The sequence below is a fragment of the Panthera onca genome, chromosome F2 (genome assembly GCF_046562875.1).
Source record: "Panthera onca isolate mPanOnc1 chromosome F2, mPanOnc1 haplotype 2, whole genome shotgun sequence".
In the NCBI taxonomy this organism is placed as follows: Eukaryota; Metazoa; Chordata; class Mammalia; order Carnivora; family Felidae; genus Panthera; species Panthera onca.
In genome coordinates, this window is record NC_138356.1 from 3491035 (window position 1) to 3509708 (window position 18674).

General features: G+C 36.4%; 1 protein-coding gene across 3 annotated transcripts in view; it reads left to right on the forward strand.

Annotated features, from left to right (window-relative positions):
* The window catches only part of SNTG1 (syntrophin gamma 1), an 882155-nt gene that overhangs the window by 779491 nt on the left and 83990 nt on the right, over positions 1-18674 (forward strand). For all 3 annotated transcript variants that reach the window (XM_060610497.3, XM_060610498.3, XM_060610499.3), the window contains 2 exons: positions 15912-16028; positions 17408-17479. In XM_060610497.3, the coding sequence (XP_060466480.1) occupies positions 15912-16028; positions 17408-17479 (189 nt within the window). The remainder of the gene's footprint in view (positions 1-15911; positions 16029-17407; positions 17480-18674) is intronic.

Below are 18674 nucleotides of genomic sequence, written 5' to 3' on the forward strand. Positions count from 1 at the left end.
AAAAGTAAATATTGCATATAAACATTACAGACATAATTTGAGCTTTGAGTGAGGTTATCTTCCTCCAGAGAGGACTTACTTTTATTACTGGCAAAATAGAATCAAAAGTATAGTTTATCTTATTTCAATCAGGATTGAGTGCTTATGAACGAGGCTCCAGTCTTGATGGGACTGGGCCCCGTATTCGTTTAATTTTACTCCTATGTTGTGGTATTCTGCTGATATTTTTCTTGGAAGGCTCTGAAACACAACATGTGTTACTTAAATCTTTGAACCTGCAGAAACCTACTGTTTTAGCCCCTCTGCAGTTGGCTGACAATGGACACAGGCCAGGGGCAAGTGGCCCTGAAGGAGACTCACGTCCCTGAGTTTTTCCCTTCGACTAAAAGGCAGGCTGATTAGGTCTTTGTGCCATGGTAACATTGCAGTACCTTTTAAAATCTTTTTATTCTCCTTTTAAATATTTTTTGCCTGTTGTATTCCAGTGGTCCCAGGAAGTAGATTTGGTCTTCAACAAGCTTCCTTACCATTGTTCTATTAGGAAATACCTGTTAACTGAGAATGCATCTTTCTCTCTCTATCTCTCTCTCTCTCTCTCTCTCTCTCTCTCTTTCAAGTACTAGAATACTTTCATCATGGTTTCATCCATCATCATAAGTAACAGGCTCTGTTCTCAATAATACACAGACTTACCAGTTGTTGGGTCTACTCCCTGATTTAGAGATAAGTATGCCCAAAATTAAGATAGCTTTCACATCAGATAAGGGGTTTGTTAATACACAGAATGCTGGGTCCCAACCCCAAAATTTCTGATTCAGTGGGACTGGGATAGGACATGAGAATTTGCATTTCCAGTAAGCTCCCAGATGATACTGATGCTGAGGGACCAAGGACGCCTCTATCACAAGGAGATCAGATGAGCAAGCTGCTCATTTTCACTTAGGCTGAGAAAGGGTTAGAGACAAATCTGCGGCCTTATGTTGGTAAATGTAACGGATTTAATGTGCTATAGTTATTTTGCTGCGAGAATATACTATTTGCCTCAGTTTTATTATTCATTATGAGCATGTTGTTACCTACTATATTTTATCTGCTTAAATGCCTTCCCTTCCCTTCCCTTTCACTCCCCCCAAAATACTGGGAATACATATTGTCAACCTTAAATAATACAAACGGCAATGTAATCAAACAAAGATGAGTTTATTTAAGAACAGCAGGAGAATTGCAATTTAGGACAAGCGAACTATGGCAAACCATAAGCAAGTCCTAAGAGACGGGGGAGGGGGGGAGGCTAGCTTTTATTAGGTGCTGGGACAAAACTGGGGAGGGTTGTGTTAAATAAGAATAAGTTTGAGGTGGTGGCTGTTGCTAAGGCATGTGGAATCTTGTTCCTGCTGGTCACATAGATTAAGGTGGGTCACATGTGCATGAGCGCTCTCCTTTCATGGCTTCCTGACTCTATGTTAAGTGAGGTTTCCTTATTCAATTTTATGTTTCCTCTGTTTGGTCCAGATATTTCTCTGAAGGCATCATTTATAAAGCATCAAGTTGAGGTATTTTTGTCTATATTTGCCCCTCAGTGCTGGGAAAAATCTTTCCCAGGAGTCATGTCCCCGTGTTGGAGGAGGGAGGAAAGAATAATAATGACTAGAAACCATAAATGTCAATTCAGGTGCAGCAAGTGGTGTTGGCCATGGCATAGACTATTGCTCAGCTAAAGGATAATCAAAGATTATCTAATTATCAAAAAAAAAAAATTGGACAAAGTCTAAGGATCTTTGCGGGAGCAGCTCTTGTCTTAGAAGATTCTGTGATATCTTTTTAAGAGTTAAGGAGAGGTTTAAGATCGTATCCTCATTTACATTTACTCCTTCTCAGGGAAGTATGGCCACAAAGGAAGTGAGTCTTAAATCATGAAGTCTCTTGGTAATTCCTTTCTAACTCAATGATCTAAATGCAGGGGAGTCGGTCAATGAAGTATCTTGTTTGTGGAAATTAGGGTCACTGATAACCTAACCAGCTCTCCAGGCACCTGAAGTCCCAAGGAGAGTGATGAGCACCACACAGATAAATCCTGTCAGGGTACCAATCACTTCTCTGAGGTGGCGTTGTTAATGGACAGATGGGAGTTTTTGATGACGAATCTGGCAGTCTGAAAGGCAAAGGTTACCCTATTTAGTAATGGCTTGGGAGAAACAAATGATGGCATTATCTTCCCAGATCAATGCCAGGGTAAAGGAAAGGGGGAAAAAAAAGGAACAAAAGATTTCAAATTCAATTAAAGTAAGACATTTCGATCTGGTGTTTGGAGGAAGCAGTCTACCTGGGTTTCAGCTACTTCTCTTCCGTCAGTTTGACTGAGACGTCTCCAACGGTTACATAGGACCAGATGTCAGATGGAAACTTCTTTAGCTGTGAGATGCATATCCAAGGTTTAAGGACCTAAAGTTTGCCTCTCATCTGTGTAATGAGAAGGACATGGTATAATCTCTTCCGAAGATATTCAAGAGCACTCTTTGTTCTTAGTGATTCCAAATTAGTGGAAGAAAATTGGAAACGTGAATTTGGAAACTCATAGCCAGATTTTTGAGGAAAAGCAGGATCCAGTCCAATTTGCAGGTATATTAACAGAACCTCAAAGACAATGAACAGGATTAGAATCTAATACAGACTAAGGTATAAACATAATTTCTTCTCTCCATAATTATTATTACTTTAAAAAATAAGTCTGATTTGTTTGCATTAAACTTTGTCTTATTATTTACATAAAGGCAGCAAGAATAATGATTGACCATATAAGCTCTTTTTCAAGACTGCTTTGCTGGAACAGTTTGCTTCGATGTAAGCAAATTTCCACGTCGATTTTTTCCAAGGGGCTTTATTGGCTGTGAAAAGTCAACCTTAGTTCCTCAAAACTGTCTGGTCATATCTGACTGTATGCACATCTCTCTCAAATATGATATTCCAGTCAAAGACTTGGTAATATAACCAACATTTTTAATTGTGTTCTCTTACAAGGAGAATAGAATAGATTCTTATTGAACTTATGCCAATACCTATATTGTTATGTATAAATTGTTTTTTATAAATATGAGAATACTCACTAAAAGTTGCTGAATTTTAGAGAGAACAGGTAGGGAGGAAAAAAAGTGTTAAATCTTTGTTCATAATGGTATAACTTACAAGACTGTAGCTTAAGAATAGAAAGAATAAAGTTTCCTAAAATCTGGAAAAGAAAAATATTAGAGAACCAGCGATGTTTTAAACAGGAGGTCCTAAAAAATGTAATCATCTTCCTCAGTTAATTCAGTCCCATGTAATTTATTCTTTTTCTGTTTGAATCCAGTTTTTCCACCAGGTCTGGAAATTTTTATCCAGTTAAGTGTTATGATTTTAAAATTACCATAAAACACTACTTGTCAAAAGCCATTTCCTTGAATCTTCTTAAAGATGCAATACTTTTGCAGGAACATTTTTCGTGAAAGTATCAGAATAAAGCAATAACTGTCTGTAAATGACAAAAGACTTAAAAATGGCATGGTTAAAAAGTTCCAATGAAAATTCATTCTAATGCAATTGACAAGGAAATTTGGTTATCTTTGTGAAATTCATTTTAAGATAATAACTAGAATTACAAGTGTTAACATTACGTTAGGACATAACAGATCTTTAGGAATTTCTTATGGTTACTGGGACATTTATATCAATAACATATATCCACACTAACATAAGGAAAGAAGGCCTAGAATCACCTATTTCACAATTCTTAACATGTAAGTTAACGTGCCAAATAAGCCTAATTAGTTCAGTATCTCCCTTTTTATAAGGCAAGAGAACAAATCTTTTGAGATGGTACAGGGATCCTTGAAAAAAAAAAACAAAGGTAGTTCAAGGCGAAAAGGACTATTATTTAGAATATGAATTTGGAGGCAGTTTGTCAACAGTATCAAAATGTTTGCACAGTTGGTCAGACGCGATTAGGTCTCCGTGAGACAATACTTAGCTATTTATTTAGCCAAAATGGCAATTGAAGACTTCATAAGCAAACACAGAAAGTTAAATCCTTGTAAAAATCCTTAGTTTTTTTTAAAACTGAACAGACTTAGTTTTTTTTTCCCCACAAGTCATCAGTGACCTGATAAAGACAAATTATAGGATCTTTGTTTTTCTAGGGAGATTGCATTAAAGGTAAAGAAAAACCTTTGTTTACAATGTTTTATTAAGAGCAGACCAATAAAGTAAGAAAACATTGTCCTTTTTTTTTTTAATGTCTTATTTATTTCTTAGAGAGTGAGTGCAAGCAGCAGTGGGGCAGAGAGACAGGAAGACAGGGGATCCGAAGCTGGCTCTGTGCTGACAGCAGTGAGACCCATGCGGGGCTTGAAGTCAGGAACCGCGAGGCCATGGCCTGAGCTGAAGTTGGACACTCAACCTACTGAGCCACTTATGTGCCCAGAAAACATTTGCCTTTTAACAGAGAAAAATATAACTGTAATTTTGCACCAGCGTACCTTTTTAAAATTAAACTTTTAATTTTAATTCCAGGATAGTTAGCATATAGCATTATATTAGTTTCAGTGTACAATATAGCGATTCAGCAATTCTCATAATCATCATCAGCGCTCATAATGATAAGTGCACTCTTGATGCCGTTCCCTTCTTTCACCCATGCCCTTCCCGCCTCCCCTCTGATATGCTTCATTTTAAATGAGTACCCTCAGTGAAAGTTATTATCTTACAACAAGAACATATTTTACTTGAAGCATACTTCAGAATACATGGTTCTAAAAGATATATTTTAAATATATTTTAAATATATTTGTATAAATAAATATATGTATATTGAAAACATTCCATCCACAAAAAAATAGAGTACACATTTTCTTCAGGTACACACAGAAGAATCCCCTGGATAAACCACATAAAAAGAGACATAAAAATATTCCGAATGTGAGAAGACTGAAATTATACCAAGTGTATTTTCCAACCACAATAGCACAAAACGAAAGATCAACAATTAAAAAACCTGGAAAATCCACAGTGTAAATATTACATATTTAATATGTTAATATTGAACAACACGCTACTTACTGCACAAGCAACGGGCCGAGTAAGAAATCAAATGGCAAATCAAAGTATGTGTCAAAACAAAGAAAAAGAAAACACATTATTTCAAAACCTATAGGACGTAGCAAAAGCAGATGTTAGAGTGAAATTTATGCTATAAATGCTTGTATTAAGAAAAAAAGTTAAAGAACTTAACATTACACCACAAGGAACTGGAAAAAAAGAAGAAATTTAGCTGAAATTTAGTAAGGGAAAGAAATAACAAAGAAAAATCAAAAATAAATAAACTAGAGACCAGAATAAACAACAACATAACATTGAAAGTAATGACCAGTTTTCCCCCCAAAATAAACAAAATTGGCAATGTTTTAACTACATTAGGAAAAAAAGAGAGAAGATCCAAATGTCAAAATGAGAAATGGAAGAGAAAACAATGAAATAGATAACCACAGAAATACATATGGTGATAATAGGTTATTATAGACAAGTATATACTAACAAATCAGATAACCTAGGGGAAAAAAAAAAAAAAGCAGTGAATTCCAATACCAAATCTTGAATCCAAGAAATAGGAAACCTTCTTCGACCAATAACAGGAATGAAAGTTGAATTAGGAATCAAAACTCTCCCAACACAGAAAAGCCCAAGACCACATGGCTTCATTGGTGAAACATTAACAAACATTAACAAAATAATAATAATTTATGGAAATCTTTATTAAAACCTTACAAATAATGGAATAGAAGGAACACATTCAAAAACATTCCATGAGGCCAGAACTACACTGACACCAAAGCAGGACAAAAACAACACAAGAACAAAAAAGTATAGTTTGGTATAAGTGTTTCTACTCTGACTTTCTTTTGACATCCATTTGCGTGATAAATGTTTTTCCACCCCTCACTTTCAATCTGCAGGTGTCTTTAGGTCTGAAATGAGTCTCTTGTGGGCAGCATGTAGATGGGTCTTGTTTTTTTATCCATTCCGACACCCTATTGATTGGAGCATCTAGTCTAATTACATTCAAAGTAATTATTGATAGATATCTATTTATTGCCATTTTATTACTTGTTTTGCCACTGTTTTTTGGAGATTTTCCCTGACCTTTTCTTGTCTGTGTCACTTTTGATCCCTTGTTTGCACTCAAAGAATCCCCTTTCATATTTCTCGCAGGGCTGGTTTAGTGGTCATGAACTCCTTGAGTCTTTGGGAAACTCTCTCTCTCTCCTTCTATTCTGAATGATACCTTGCTGGATAGGGTCCTCTTGGCTGCAGATTTTTTCCCATTCAGCACTTTGAATACATCATGCCCCTCCCTTCTGGCTTGCCAAATTTCAGTTGAGAAATGTTCAGCTAGCCTTCTGGATTTTCCTTTGTAAGTCAAAAACTTCTTTTCTTTTGCTGCTTTGAAGATTTTTTCTTTTTCACTGTATTTTGCAAATTTAATTACAATATGTCTTAGTGTTGGCCTGCTTTTTTTGATTTTGATGGGAGTACCCTGTGCCTTGTGGATCTTGATGTCTGTTTCCTTCCTCCCCAGGTTAGGGAAGATTTCTGCTATTATTTCTTGAAATAAATTTTCTGCCGCCCACCCCCCCCGCCCTTCTTCTTTTGGGATTCCCGTAATACTAATGTTATTACATTTGATGGAGTCATTGGGTTCCGTAAGTCTATTCTTGTGTTGCATAATTTTCTTTCTTTCTTTTGTTTAGCTTCATTATTTTCCATGATTTTGTCTTCTAGGCCACTAAGTTGTTCCTCTGCTTCTTCCAGCTTGCTGTTCATTGCATTAAGCCTGTTTCCAATATTGTTTATTGCACTCTTCATCTCTGATTGATTCTTTTTCACTTTTTTATCTCTGTGGTAAGGACCTCCCTGCCCACCCCAGGTTGTTTGCCTGCCTTCTCTTCAGGAATAGGGCAGTGCCCTCTGAGCTCTACTGAAGCCAAGCCTAATGACCTTTAAAATTCCAGGCTTGGGGCACCTGGGTGGCTCAGTTGGTTAAGTGTCTGACTCTTGATTTCAGCTCAGGTCATGATCTCAGGGTTTGTGAGTTTGAGCCCTGCATCGGGTGCTGCTCTGACAGTGCGGAACCTGCTTGGGATTCTCTCCCTCCGTTCTCTCTGCCCCTCTGCTGCTCACTCTCTCTCTCTCTCTCTCAAATTTAAAAAAATAAATAAATAAATAAAATTCCAGCCTTGAAGGGGCACCTTGATGGCTCGGTCGTTTAAGTGTCAGACTCTTGATTTTGGCATTGATCTTGGGATCAAGTCCTACACTGGGCTCTGCTGAGCAAGGAGTCTGCTTGGGATTCTCTCTCCCTCTCTCTCTGCCCTCCCCTACTCATGCTCACTCTATAAACTTAAAAAAAAATAAATGAAATGAAATTAAATGAAATTAAATGAAATTAAATGAAATAATAAAACAACATTCCAAGGGTTAATCCCTGCTAGTTAGTTGTGAGAACACACGACATTCAGCCCCTCGTGTTTTCTAAGTCTTGGCTTTGAGGAAAAATTCTCTGTGTTCCCCTGTATGCGTCTCTGTCTTTCGTCCTTTTCTGAGACTATGGCTCCCTCTCCTCCGTGGCAAACGTGATCCATTTCTCCCCTAACCCACATCTCCACATTTCCTACCTTCTTTGATGTAGTCTCTTGTCTCCCTTTGGGTATGGGGTTTGTTCTGTCAGTCTTAATGTGGATTTCTGGGGTACTTAGGATGATTTAATAGTTATCTAGTGGTGTTTGTGGGAGGAGACAGGCCCAGGGTCCTCTTACTTTGCTGCCTTCTTGGAGACAACTTGCACCAGTGAACTTTTGATACTAAAACTCATTTTAAAATAAATTCATTTTAATTCTAGCCAATTTGACCACACATTAAAATTCTTTTTCAAAGATTCCCTTTCCACACACATTCTACAACTTTCTTTTTTTACATTCAGATTTCATCCTGTATTTTCCCTCTTTAAATAACCAGCCTCAATTTAGCACAAAATTACTTTCTCTTCCCTCAACAAGAATGTATTTCCATCTCTCATGCTTTCTTTTGCCAAAAGCATACATCCTACTTTTCTTGCATACGGAGATGCTTCCCTTGTTATTTCTACTAGCTTTAATGACATTATTAATTAGAATTCTTAACTTTAGGAACTTTAAGAAATAAACAATTATGAACTATCTTTTACATTAGCATCGTGTGAAAATATAAATACTTTTAATGATTTCTAGAAACATGATTTTTTTGATAGAAAATTTATTAGCATAGCATAATACATGTTTACTAATAGACTCAAATATGTTTAGTTTGTCTAAGGGACTCTGTACTGACAGTGTGGAGCCTGCTTGGGATTCTCCCTCTCTCTCTGCCCCTCCCCTGCTCATGTTCTCTGTCTTTTTCAAAATAAACAAATAGCTTAAAAAATCCTTTAAAAAATAGAAATAAATGAATATTCATTGAATTTAACTTATCATTTAACTTAACTTTGAGGTTTCAAGGTATATTCAAAAGTTGGGGAAACTATTTTAAAAGTCCACCTAAAAACTTTTTACCCTACTTACATCTGTTTAATATACGTGTTCATAACACTTATGTTTAGATTACCCACAAAAATTTCATGAGAAATTTGACAAAGTCATTCATTGTTCCAAGCTGTTTTTCTTACTGACAAATTTTTTGACAGGTAACACAACCTAGGTAGAATAGAAGTTGTCTGCAATATATATCATTGTTGATATGCTGAATACATGCCTATTTTAATTAAAGCAAATTTAAACTAGCTTTTATTTGTCAAAGGCTGTGCCAAATCATGTGACCCTGAAAAGCATTTGGTTTAGTTTCTATTATATTTTGAGATTTTTTAATGAATATTAATTCATATAGGTGTTTATTTCTTTAAATCAATTAAATAGAGATCATTCACAAATTAATTTTAGAATATGATCCAGCAGTAGAAAATACCATACATCTACAATGCACATTTATAGACACACTTAAGCATACAGACAGATATAAACAGGGGTCTTACAGTTTCCATTTTACCGGTTGTAATAGAAGTTGTTTCTAGGTTGTTTTTCTGGTAAATGAGGCTGCCCATTCATTCCATTGGCTAAAACAAAGTTTAAATGATTTTTTATCTTTTGTTTTCCTTCTGGTAAGAATTACTTCCCAGAAGTTTGTACTTTAACATTTACATCTCAAACACACAGGGAAGAATGCAAGTGATAAGCCTTTTAAGATAAGCAGGGATGTTTTGGGATTTATAAAAATGAATAGGTGAACTTTTGACTGCCTCTAGAATTGCATTTCTAGTTTTGCAAAGATTTGAAAGATAAGGGCAGTTGATTTCAATTCATCAAATAATTGGTTTGCAACTTAAATAACACAGTAAGTTAATTCACCCATCCAACTGCAGTATCTTCAATTTGTTTAGGGGAGAAGGTCAAAAAAAAAAAAAAAAAAAAGAAAAGAAAATTCTTACCAAGTTCTGAATACGAGCTATGGTCACAGATTCAGTCAGACTGGTGTCTCCCATCTTATTTTCTCTTTGTCTAATTGCTATTCTCAGGAGGTAATCCATTTACAAAAATTTTTGAGGATCCTCTCTGGACAGTGTTTTCAAAATATGGTTCTAGAAATAGACATCCATATGCAAAAAAAAAAAAAAAAATCATGACATAGACCATACACCCTTCACAAAATTTAACTCAAACTGGATTACAGATCTAAATGTAAAATCCAAAACTATAAAACTTCCAGAAGATAACAGGAGAAACATCTAGATGACCTTGACTATGTTGATGACATTTCAGAGGTGACACCAAAGATTCTTTCCAGGATCTAGGAAAGAAACCATTGCTAACATGGAATTCATTAAAAGCAAAAATATTTACCTTGCAAAAGACCATATCAATAGAATAAGACAAGCCACATATTGGGAGAAAATATTTGCACAACGTATGTAATAAAGGACCATTATCTAAAATATACAAAGAACTCTTGAAACTCAGCAATAAAAAAACAATCCAAGTAGGGGCGCCTGGATGGCTCAGTTGGTTTAGGGTCCGACTTCGACTCAGCTCATGGCCTCACAGTGTGTGAGTTTGAGTCCTGCATCAGGCTCTGTGTTGATAGTGCAGAAAACAACCCAATTGAGAAATGGGCCAAAGACGGTAATAGATACCTCACCAAAGAAGATATACAGAAGGCAAATAAACATATGAAAAGATGCTCCCCATTACATGTCATCAGCAGAATGAAAAGATAAAAGAATAATATACCAGTACACACTTACTCCAATGGCCAAACCGCCTGCACTGACAATGCCAAATGCTGGCAAGGATGCGGAGAAGCAAGAACTCTGCATTGCTGGTGAGAGTAAAACATGGGGTAGCCACTTTGAAAGATAGTTTTGCCGTTTCTTACAAAACAAAATATACTTTTACCATACATTTCAGCTGCCACACTCCTTGGTATATACCTGAACGAGTTGAAAACTTATGTCCAGGGGCGCCTGGGTGGCTCAGTCAGTTAAGCGTCCGACTTCGGCTCAGGTCATGATCTCACAGTTTGTGAGTTCGAGCCCCGCATCAGGCTCTGTGCTGATGGCTCGGAGCCTGGAGCCTGCAGCCTGCTTCACATTCTGTGTCTCCCTCTCTCTCTGCCCCTTCCCTGCTCATGCTCTGTCTCTCTCTGTCTCAAAAATAAATAAACATTAAAAAAAAATTTGAAAACCTATGTACAGATAAAAACTTGCAAATTGATGTTTATAGCACCTTTGTTCGTATTCCCAAAACTTGGAAGCAGCCGTGATGACTTTGTGGATGAGTGGGTAAATAAACTGTAGTGTATCCCAAGAATGGAATATCACTCAACACTGAAAAGAAATGAGGTGTCAAGCCATGAAAGGACATGGAGGAACCATAAATATACGTTAAAAAGTGAAGGCCATCAATCTAAAAAGGCTACATACTGTATGATCCTAAAGATATGACATTCTAGAAAAGGTAAAATAATGTAGGCAGTAAAAAAATCAGTAATTTCCAGGGATTGGGGAGGAGGGATGAATCAGCAGAGCACAGAGGGTTTTTAAGACAGTGAAACGATTCTGTATGATACTATAATGGTAGATATGTGTCATTAAGCATTTGTTATACCTATAGAATATGCAACACCAAGAGCGAGCCATAATGGACACATGGACTCTGGCTGATAATGACGTATCAATTGTTCATCAGTTGTAACAAATGTATCACACTTGTGGGTGATGTTGATAGTGGGAGAGGTGCACCGGGTCTATGGGAAATCTCTACCTTCCACTCAATTATGTTAAATGGCCCTAAAAATTAAAGTATTTAAAAGAGGAGAAATAATGTAAAATAAAATAAGTTTTAAAATAATAAAAATTTTAAAAATAAAATGTTGCTGTGCAGTGCAAGCTTTACATATCAGGTGTGTTTTCAGCTAATTACACACGCCATTTAAAATAAACAAGTTTATGCAAATCAAAACCACAATGAGCTATCACCTTAACACCTGTTAGAATGGCTATCATCCAAAAGACAAGAGATAACAAGAGCTAATGAGAATGTGGAGAGAAGGATATACTTGTCTACTTTGGGTGGGAGTGCAAATTGGTGCAGCCATTGTGGAAAACAGTATGGAGGCTCCTCAAAAAATTAAAAATAGAGCTTCCATATGATCTAGCAATCCCACTTTTGGGGGTATACACAAAGGAGATGGAAATAGGGCCTCCAAGAGATATCTGCAACTCCCATGTTCATTGTAGCATTATTCACTGTAGTCAATATATGGAAACAAACTAAGTGTCCATTAACAGATGAATGGATAAAGGAGATGTGAGGCATATATTCATCGTTGAGAAAGAAGAAAATCCTGTTTGACAACATGGATGGAACTTGAGGGCATCCCGTTAAGTGAAAGAAGCCAGGCAGAGAAAGATGACTACTTCATAGTGTCACTTATATGTGAAAAAAAAAAAGTCAAACTCATAGAAATAGAGAGTAGAAAAATGATTGCCAGGGGCTAGAGGAACTGGGGAGAGGTTGGTATAAAGGTGCAAATGTTCATCTAGACACCCCCCCCCCCAGGGTCTGAGGATCGAATGTATAACATGGTGACGTTAAGTAACACTGTATTGTGTAACTGAAATTTGCTGAGAGTAGAACTTAAGTGTTCTTATCTATTTAAATAAAATACACACATATACGAGGTGATGGATGTATCAACGAGATGGGAAAACTCCTTTCACAGTATATGTGTTCATCAAATCATCGCAATGTGCAACTTTAAATATCATATAATTTTATTTGCTGATTTATACCTCAATAAAGGTGAAAAATAGGCAAGCTTCTAAAATCTTTATCTTATAATTATACATATGGAAGTCCTCCTGTCATTTCATATGCAAGGAAAACCATTCCCTTTTAATTATCCTTGCTTCTAAAATATCCCCTTTGAAATACTCATGCCTATATTGTCCATTTGGGTTTTTAAATTTTTTTAAAGATTAAGTGATACAGTTTTTCTTTAGAATTATCATTTGCTGTGACATGTGTGGGAAGCATTTACTAAAAATGCCTAGGTCTCCTCAACCTTATAATTATTTCACAAGAGTCCTGGTAATGATGAAAATCAAAAAGCGCCTTAGAAATCTCTGCACAATTAAGAACTTTGCTTCCTTGTTTTGGAACAGAAGATGATAAGGGCAATCCTTGGCCTGGAGAGCAAGCATTCCCTGGAAGAAATCCCCCTTACAGCTCTGATAATCCCATTTTTATTAGCTATATCCTGAGCTCTTCGCCCAAGGCTACACTCAGTTCAAAATAATAAAATTGTATTCATTGATATTTCTTGAAAAATACCAGTATCTCCTTCCTAATATTTCAGCTTCCAGCAAATTATAGAGGCAGGAAGAGACAACAAACTCAAATTTCATAGCCTTAAGAAGCTGAAATATTTCCTTTTCATGGTTATGTATACCACTCGATTCTTTTTTCTTCTGCCAATACGGAGAAGCCATAAGCCTAGAGAAACTATACGTTTTATCAACATGAGTTTAAATGAAAGACTCTGACCTAATTGTGAAATGAAGTAACGATTGAAGGTGATATAATCTGTAATAATTAAAATTCTATCCCATTGCAGTGGCCCAATAATGACAGTGCAATTTAAACCGTATTTATCAGAATACTTTCTTCCTAGAATACTCACAAAACTCTGTTATTTTAAGGTTGTTATAAAGCTATTACTAAGAACACACATTGCGTGCTGTTTTAGATGAGTTTTTGTAAAACATAATGCATGGAAGGAAAGCTCGTAAGTCAGAGATGTGCATCTTGATTATTCAAAAGCCGAACCCCTGCGTAACCACATTCTAGGTCAAGAAAAGCAGATGGCTAGCAACTCACATTTTCTCCCCAGGTTGCATTTTCCCAGTAACAACTAGCTCGTTGTCTTCTAACGTAACCATTATCCTGACAATTATGGTGGTGATTGTCTTGCTTCACTCTAGTACTTTTTTTGTTTTCCCAACCAGAAATGCGTTCCAAAAGACTCGTTTATCTGAAACAAACTACTTGTATGTGTTATTCCACGTCTCCTTCCTTCAAATGGCATTATGTTCTGTGAGATTCATTCATGTTGTTCCGGATAGCTCTAATTTACTAATTTGCCTGCTGTATTTATTTTACCATAAATTATCGCTAGTTTCATCTATGAGATATTTTGAGGATACACAGTTTATTAATATTTCAAACTATTGATACATAGTTGGGACTAAGAAGAAGAACCTGCACGAATATTCTTATACATGCGCCTCACTGCACATGTATGCACAACTGTGTTGAGTTGATGTTAGAAGTGGAGAATCAAACTTACCAGATTTACACAAGCTTTTACATTACTGCATGTCCTCAAGAAAATGTGTCTTTTCCTATCTTTTTGACTATATCCAGTTTGGGAGATACACAGGAAAGGCGTAGTGTTTTAAAATTGTATTTCTTGTAGTTTAATGGCTTTAGGGCCTTTAATTCATTTTGAGTTGAGTTGAGTTTAATAAATTTTTGCATATGGTGTGAGATAAGGATCTAAAATGATTCTCTTGCATGTGATTATCTAGTTTTCCCGAGCCGTTATACATCCCCCATTGTGTATTCTTGATCTTTGTTGGAGATCAGCTGACCCTAAATGCATAAATGTATTTCTGTGTCTCTCTTCTGTTCATTAGTTTTATCTGTCTGTTTTGACGCCAGTATCTTACTGTTGTGGTTACTTTGTTTTGTAATTTTTTTTAATGTTTATTTATTTTTGAGAGAGACAGAGACAGAATGTGAGTGGGTTAAGGGCAGAGAGAGAGGGAGACACAGAATCCGAAGTAGGCCCCAGGCTCCGAGCTGTCAGCAAAGAGCCCGATGCGGGACTCAAACTCACCAGCTGTGAGATCATGACCGAGGCCGAAGTCAGATGCTCAACCGACTGAGCCACCTAGGCGCCCCTTGTTTTGTAATATTTTTTGAAAGCATGAAGTAAAATGTCTCTAGCTTTGTTCTTCTTGCTCAATATTGTTTTGGTTATTCAGTCTTTTGTAGTACCATATGAATTTTAAGATATTTTTTTCTATTTCCATAAGGAATGGCTTTGGGACTTTATAGGGATGATATTACATCTGGAGGTCAATTTGGATATTAGGAATATTTGTTTAAACTAATTCTTCTAAAAAATAATAATAATTCTTCTAAGATATGAGCATGGGAAGTCTATTTCTCTGTGTTTTATTTCTCTCTGTACGTGAGCTGATTGTTTGGAATTAGCCTCTAGGCTGGACGTGGCTAGGCTTGGGTCCAGGAGGAAATTCTGGCTCTGGCCGGCTCCACATGATTCCATCTTGGGTATGCTTTCTTCATGGCAATGGCAGAAGCACAAGATACTAACTCCAACTTACTTTTGTCATGTGCATTAATACCACATTAGTCACGACAGATCTCATAGCAAAAAAAAAAAAAAGTCTAAGAGTAGGAAAGAACATTCTGTCAACCATAAAACCAAAGTAAATGACATGATCTGGGAAATATATCCTCCCAGATATGTCTACCACATAAAGTTGTGGTAAGAGGTAAGTGAAATGACGTATGTGTACACATTGTCAGGAATATAAAACTCATTGAATAAATGCTTATGTATATGTTTGAGCTTCAGAACAATCAAATGATTGGAGGAGGAGTGGCTTATCTCCCATGATTTCTTTTTGGAAATTGATCCACCAATATTTAAGATCTAAAGACCAAAGAGCTGTTGTCATTGCCATTTGATATATGAATAATGTTTGAATAATCTATGTTCATCTTAGATTGGTGACTAAATCAAGAAAAGCTATCATCCCATCCTGTCAGGTAGAGGGGAGATGTGTATACCACACCAGTGGTCATCACATAGGGTACCTCTTTTTGACTTATCTCCTTTACCCTCTTAAATAGTTTTATCCTGGGAGCACATCCTCATTGTAAAATACCACTAATTGAGAAACGGATAGGATAAGTCGACGAATTTCATTACGAGGAAACATTTTTATAGTAGTGGTGGTGGAGAGGGGGAAATATAACTCATGCCCAGTTGGACTGCATAAACAAATGCTTGATAAGTGCTGATGGAAACGTAAGCTCTCGGGAGTGGTTCACATCCACTTATTGGAAAGCTTATGTGGCGTATGTATTGTTTCTCATCAATTCATTTGATAATGTTATGGGAGAATTAAAATACCCAAGATACACAGAGTACGCATCTGTAATGACACTTTTGTTGACAGCGAATCATATTCCATTTTCCTACAGATAGTCTACATGGGCTGGTGTGAAGCACGGGAACAGGATCCTCTGCAAGATCGAGCATACTCGCCAACATTTCTAGCCCTGAGGGGATCCTGTCTTTACAAGTTTCTGGCACCTCCGGTAAGCGTTTTTGTCCAACAGTTTTTATTTTTCCCGTATTATCATGACAGAGTGACATCAATTTGATAATGGTAAATAGCATATTACCAATATACAGTAAAACCGTGGATCGCGAGCAACCTGTTCTGCGAGTGTTCCGCAGGGCAGCAGACATTTCTAGTAAACTTTAACTTGATCAACGAGCGATGTCTTGTAATACACGTGGTACGCGACAGCGAGTGTCACATGATCATGACTTAGCCAATGGTTCTTGAAATTTGCCTTGATATACAATGCTTTGGATTACAAACATGTTTCGGGAACGAATTATGCTCGCAAACCAAGGTTTTCCTGTATTTTGCAAATAAGATACAGGGGAAAAATAGAAAACAGCTCAAATGTTTCTGAAAATATCTTACTAAAGATATATGTTCTGGCGTTAAATATTTACTTTATAACCCTGGAAAAATCTAGAAGGCATTTCTGTTCAGGCATTTATGAGAGTCAAAATGTGCTTATTATCTATTTGACACAGGTATGTCTAAGTAAAAAAAAGTAGCATTTTAATATCCTGTATTCTAGTCATTGGACTTTGTATTAAGTATGTATGGGTACCTATTGCACCCAAGGTCTTTCTTTTGGAATCATGTACCTTATACAACAGTAGATTCTTAATAAATATTTATTGAATATGAATATCAATTGCCAGACCACTCACTTACAGGTATAATATTACATAGGGTTTTGGAAATAGCGAATCTGACCTGCTGTTATTTTGAATGACTATGTCTATACAAAGTTCAAAGCACCCAGAAAGCAGGAAAAAAAGCTATTAATATTTATACATTTTACTATATTCCTACTCTGAATAATTTCATACGAGTAGACAGACAAATGCATGTTTCAAATGTAAGAAAGTGACCAACTTTATCGTATTGTTTGGTGTCCTCACAGTGTTTAAGGCGATCACATCTTGAAATAACTTCTTGATATAAATAATGTCTTTTTAAAAAATTAAAGCCAGTGTTTATATTTAGGACGCTTCTTTGTATGTAACTGGTTGGTAAACTGGGAAATTACTGTACGTGTGAAATATAAATCCTTGGTATTTTTATGTAAATCATACAGTATTTAAAATACATACATACGTTGGGCAAATGGAGATGGTTACACATAACATAAAACATTTGCTGAAAGAGGAGGAGAAATGGCAATAAAGCCTAAGAGAGAGGACACCAAAACACCACACATGGACCTCTATGAAGATAGCTTCACAACTGAGACCATGTACTGCAAGTGGGAAAGTGTCATGGTGTGCCTTATTATCTAAGTACGATAAAGAGGGAACTAGGGAGTGTGTTTCGACAACAGGTGACATGTCAGTTTCTCATCTTTTCAAGGTGACAACGTGGGACTGGACCCGAGCAGAGAAAACATTCTCCGTGTATGAGATTATGTGCAAGATTCTCAAGGTATGATCAATACGTGGCGAACATTTTCAGGGCTCTTCCTTAGCAGTAGCTCTGAGCTCATAAGTGGCCTGTGAAAACAAATGGGGCAGCGGCATAAAAGATAAAGACAGAGAGAAGAAAATATACATATAAGAGACAGAAGGCAGAGAAGTATATAAGCACCCTCATATCAGCTGGAGTAATTAGGAAGCAGATACTGCAGTCCCTCGATCTGGGGAGAGGAAAGGAAGAAGCTTGGTAGGAGGTCATGGAGGGAGAAGCCGAAAGTCCGATCGAAAATAGTCCTAATTTAAACCTCAATTATTATCATCTTTGTTTTTTTTTTTTCTAAGTAAAATACAAAAGGAAAAGTCTTGGATACAACTTTGAATGAGAAAATGCAGAAAATATAAAGGCATGTGCAAAGAAAGATATATATATTTTTTAATCTCAGAATTAGGTTATCTATCTGAGTATGCAAAGAATATACACTTATAAACCAAAGTCCTGTGATATACACAAGAGTATTGGACTAGGAAGTTATGAGAATTCCGTAAAATTCCAAATGGTTTCTGTACCCATTTTTAAGAATCAGAATGGGAAAAAAAGAATCAGAATGGGAATAATTTATAAAACCTAACTAATAATCTACATTCAGTTTCTACTCTGGGGTCTGTAAGCTTGGAAGTACTACAGATGAAAATTAAATCTTTGTTCAGGTTGACCTTGTTTGTGTAACCAAGGAGAACTAAGTTCCTTGCATTTTCTATCAGTTATTTTCTTCTAGTTAAAGGGTCAGCAGAAAATGCTGGAACAGGTGAAACGTAAGTGAAATGCATCAGACGTGTCCTGCAGCAGAAAAACCGGCAAACAAACACGATCACCTCAAAAGGGGGCATAATTTTTCTTCCCCATAAAATAATCCTTGACTAAAACTGACATTCAGAGCAGCACAAAGGCTAAATGAATGTATAGGTCATTGTTTGCTCGTCACTGGGTATGGTTTTAGTTCTATTTAGGGATTTATGGAGGAAGGGCAACTCTAAGCTACTTGAGTTGGTTGTTAGTAAAGAAGGCTCCGGCAACTCCTAAAAGATGTACTGGTGTCTGAAGATAAGGAGGACATGCTCAACTCCGTTTTTTTTCAATAATTACCAAAAGGGCTAATGAAATTCTAATTGAATCTAATTGAATGAGATTCTAATTGAATTTTTTA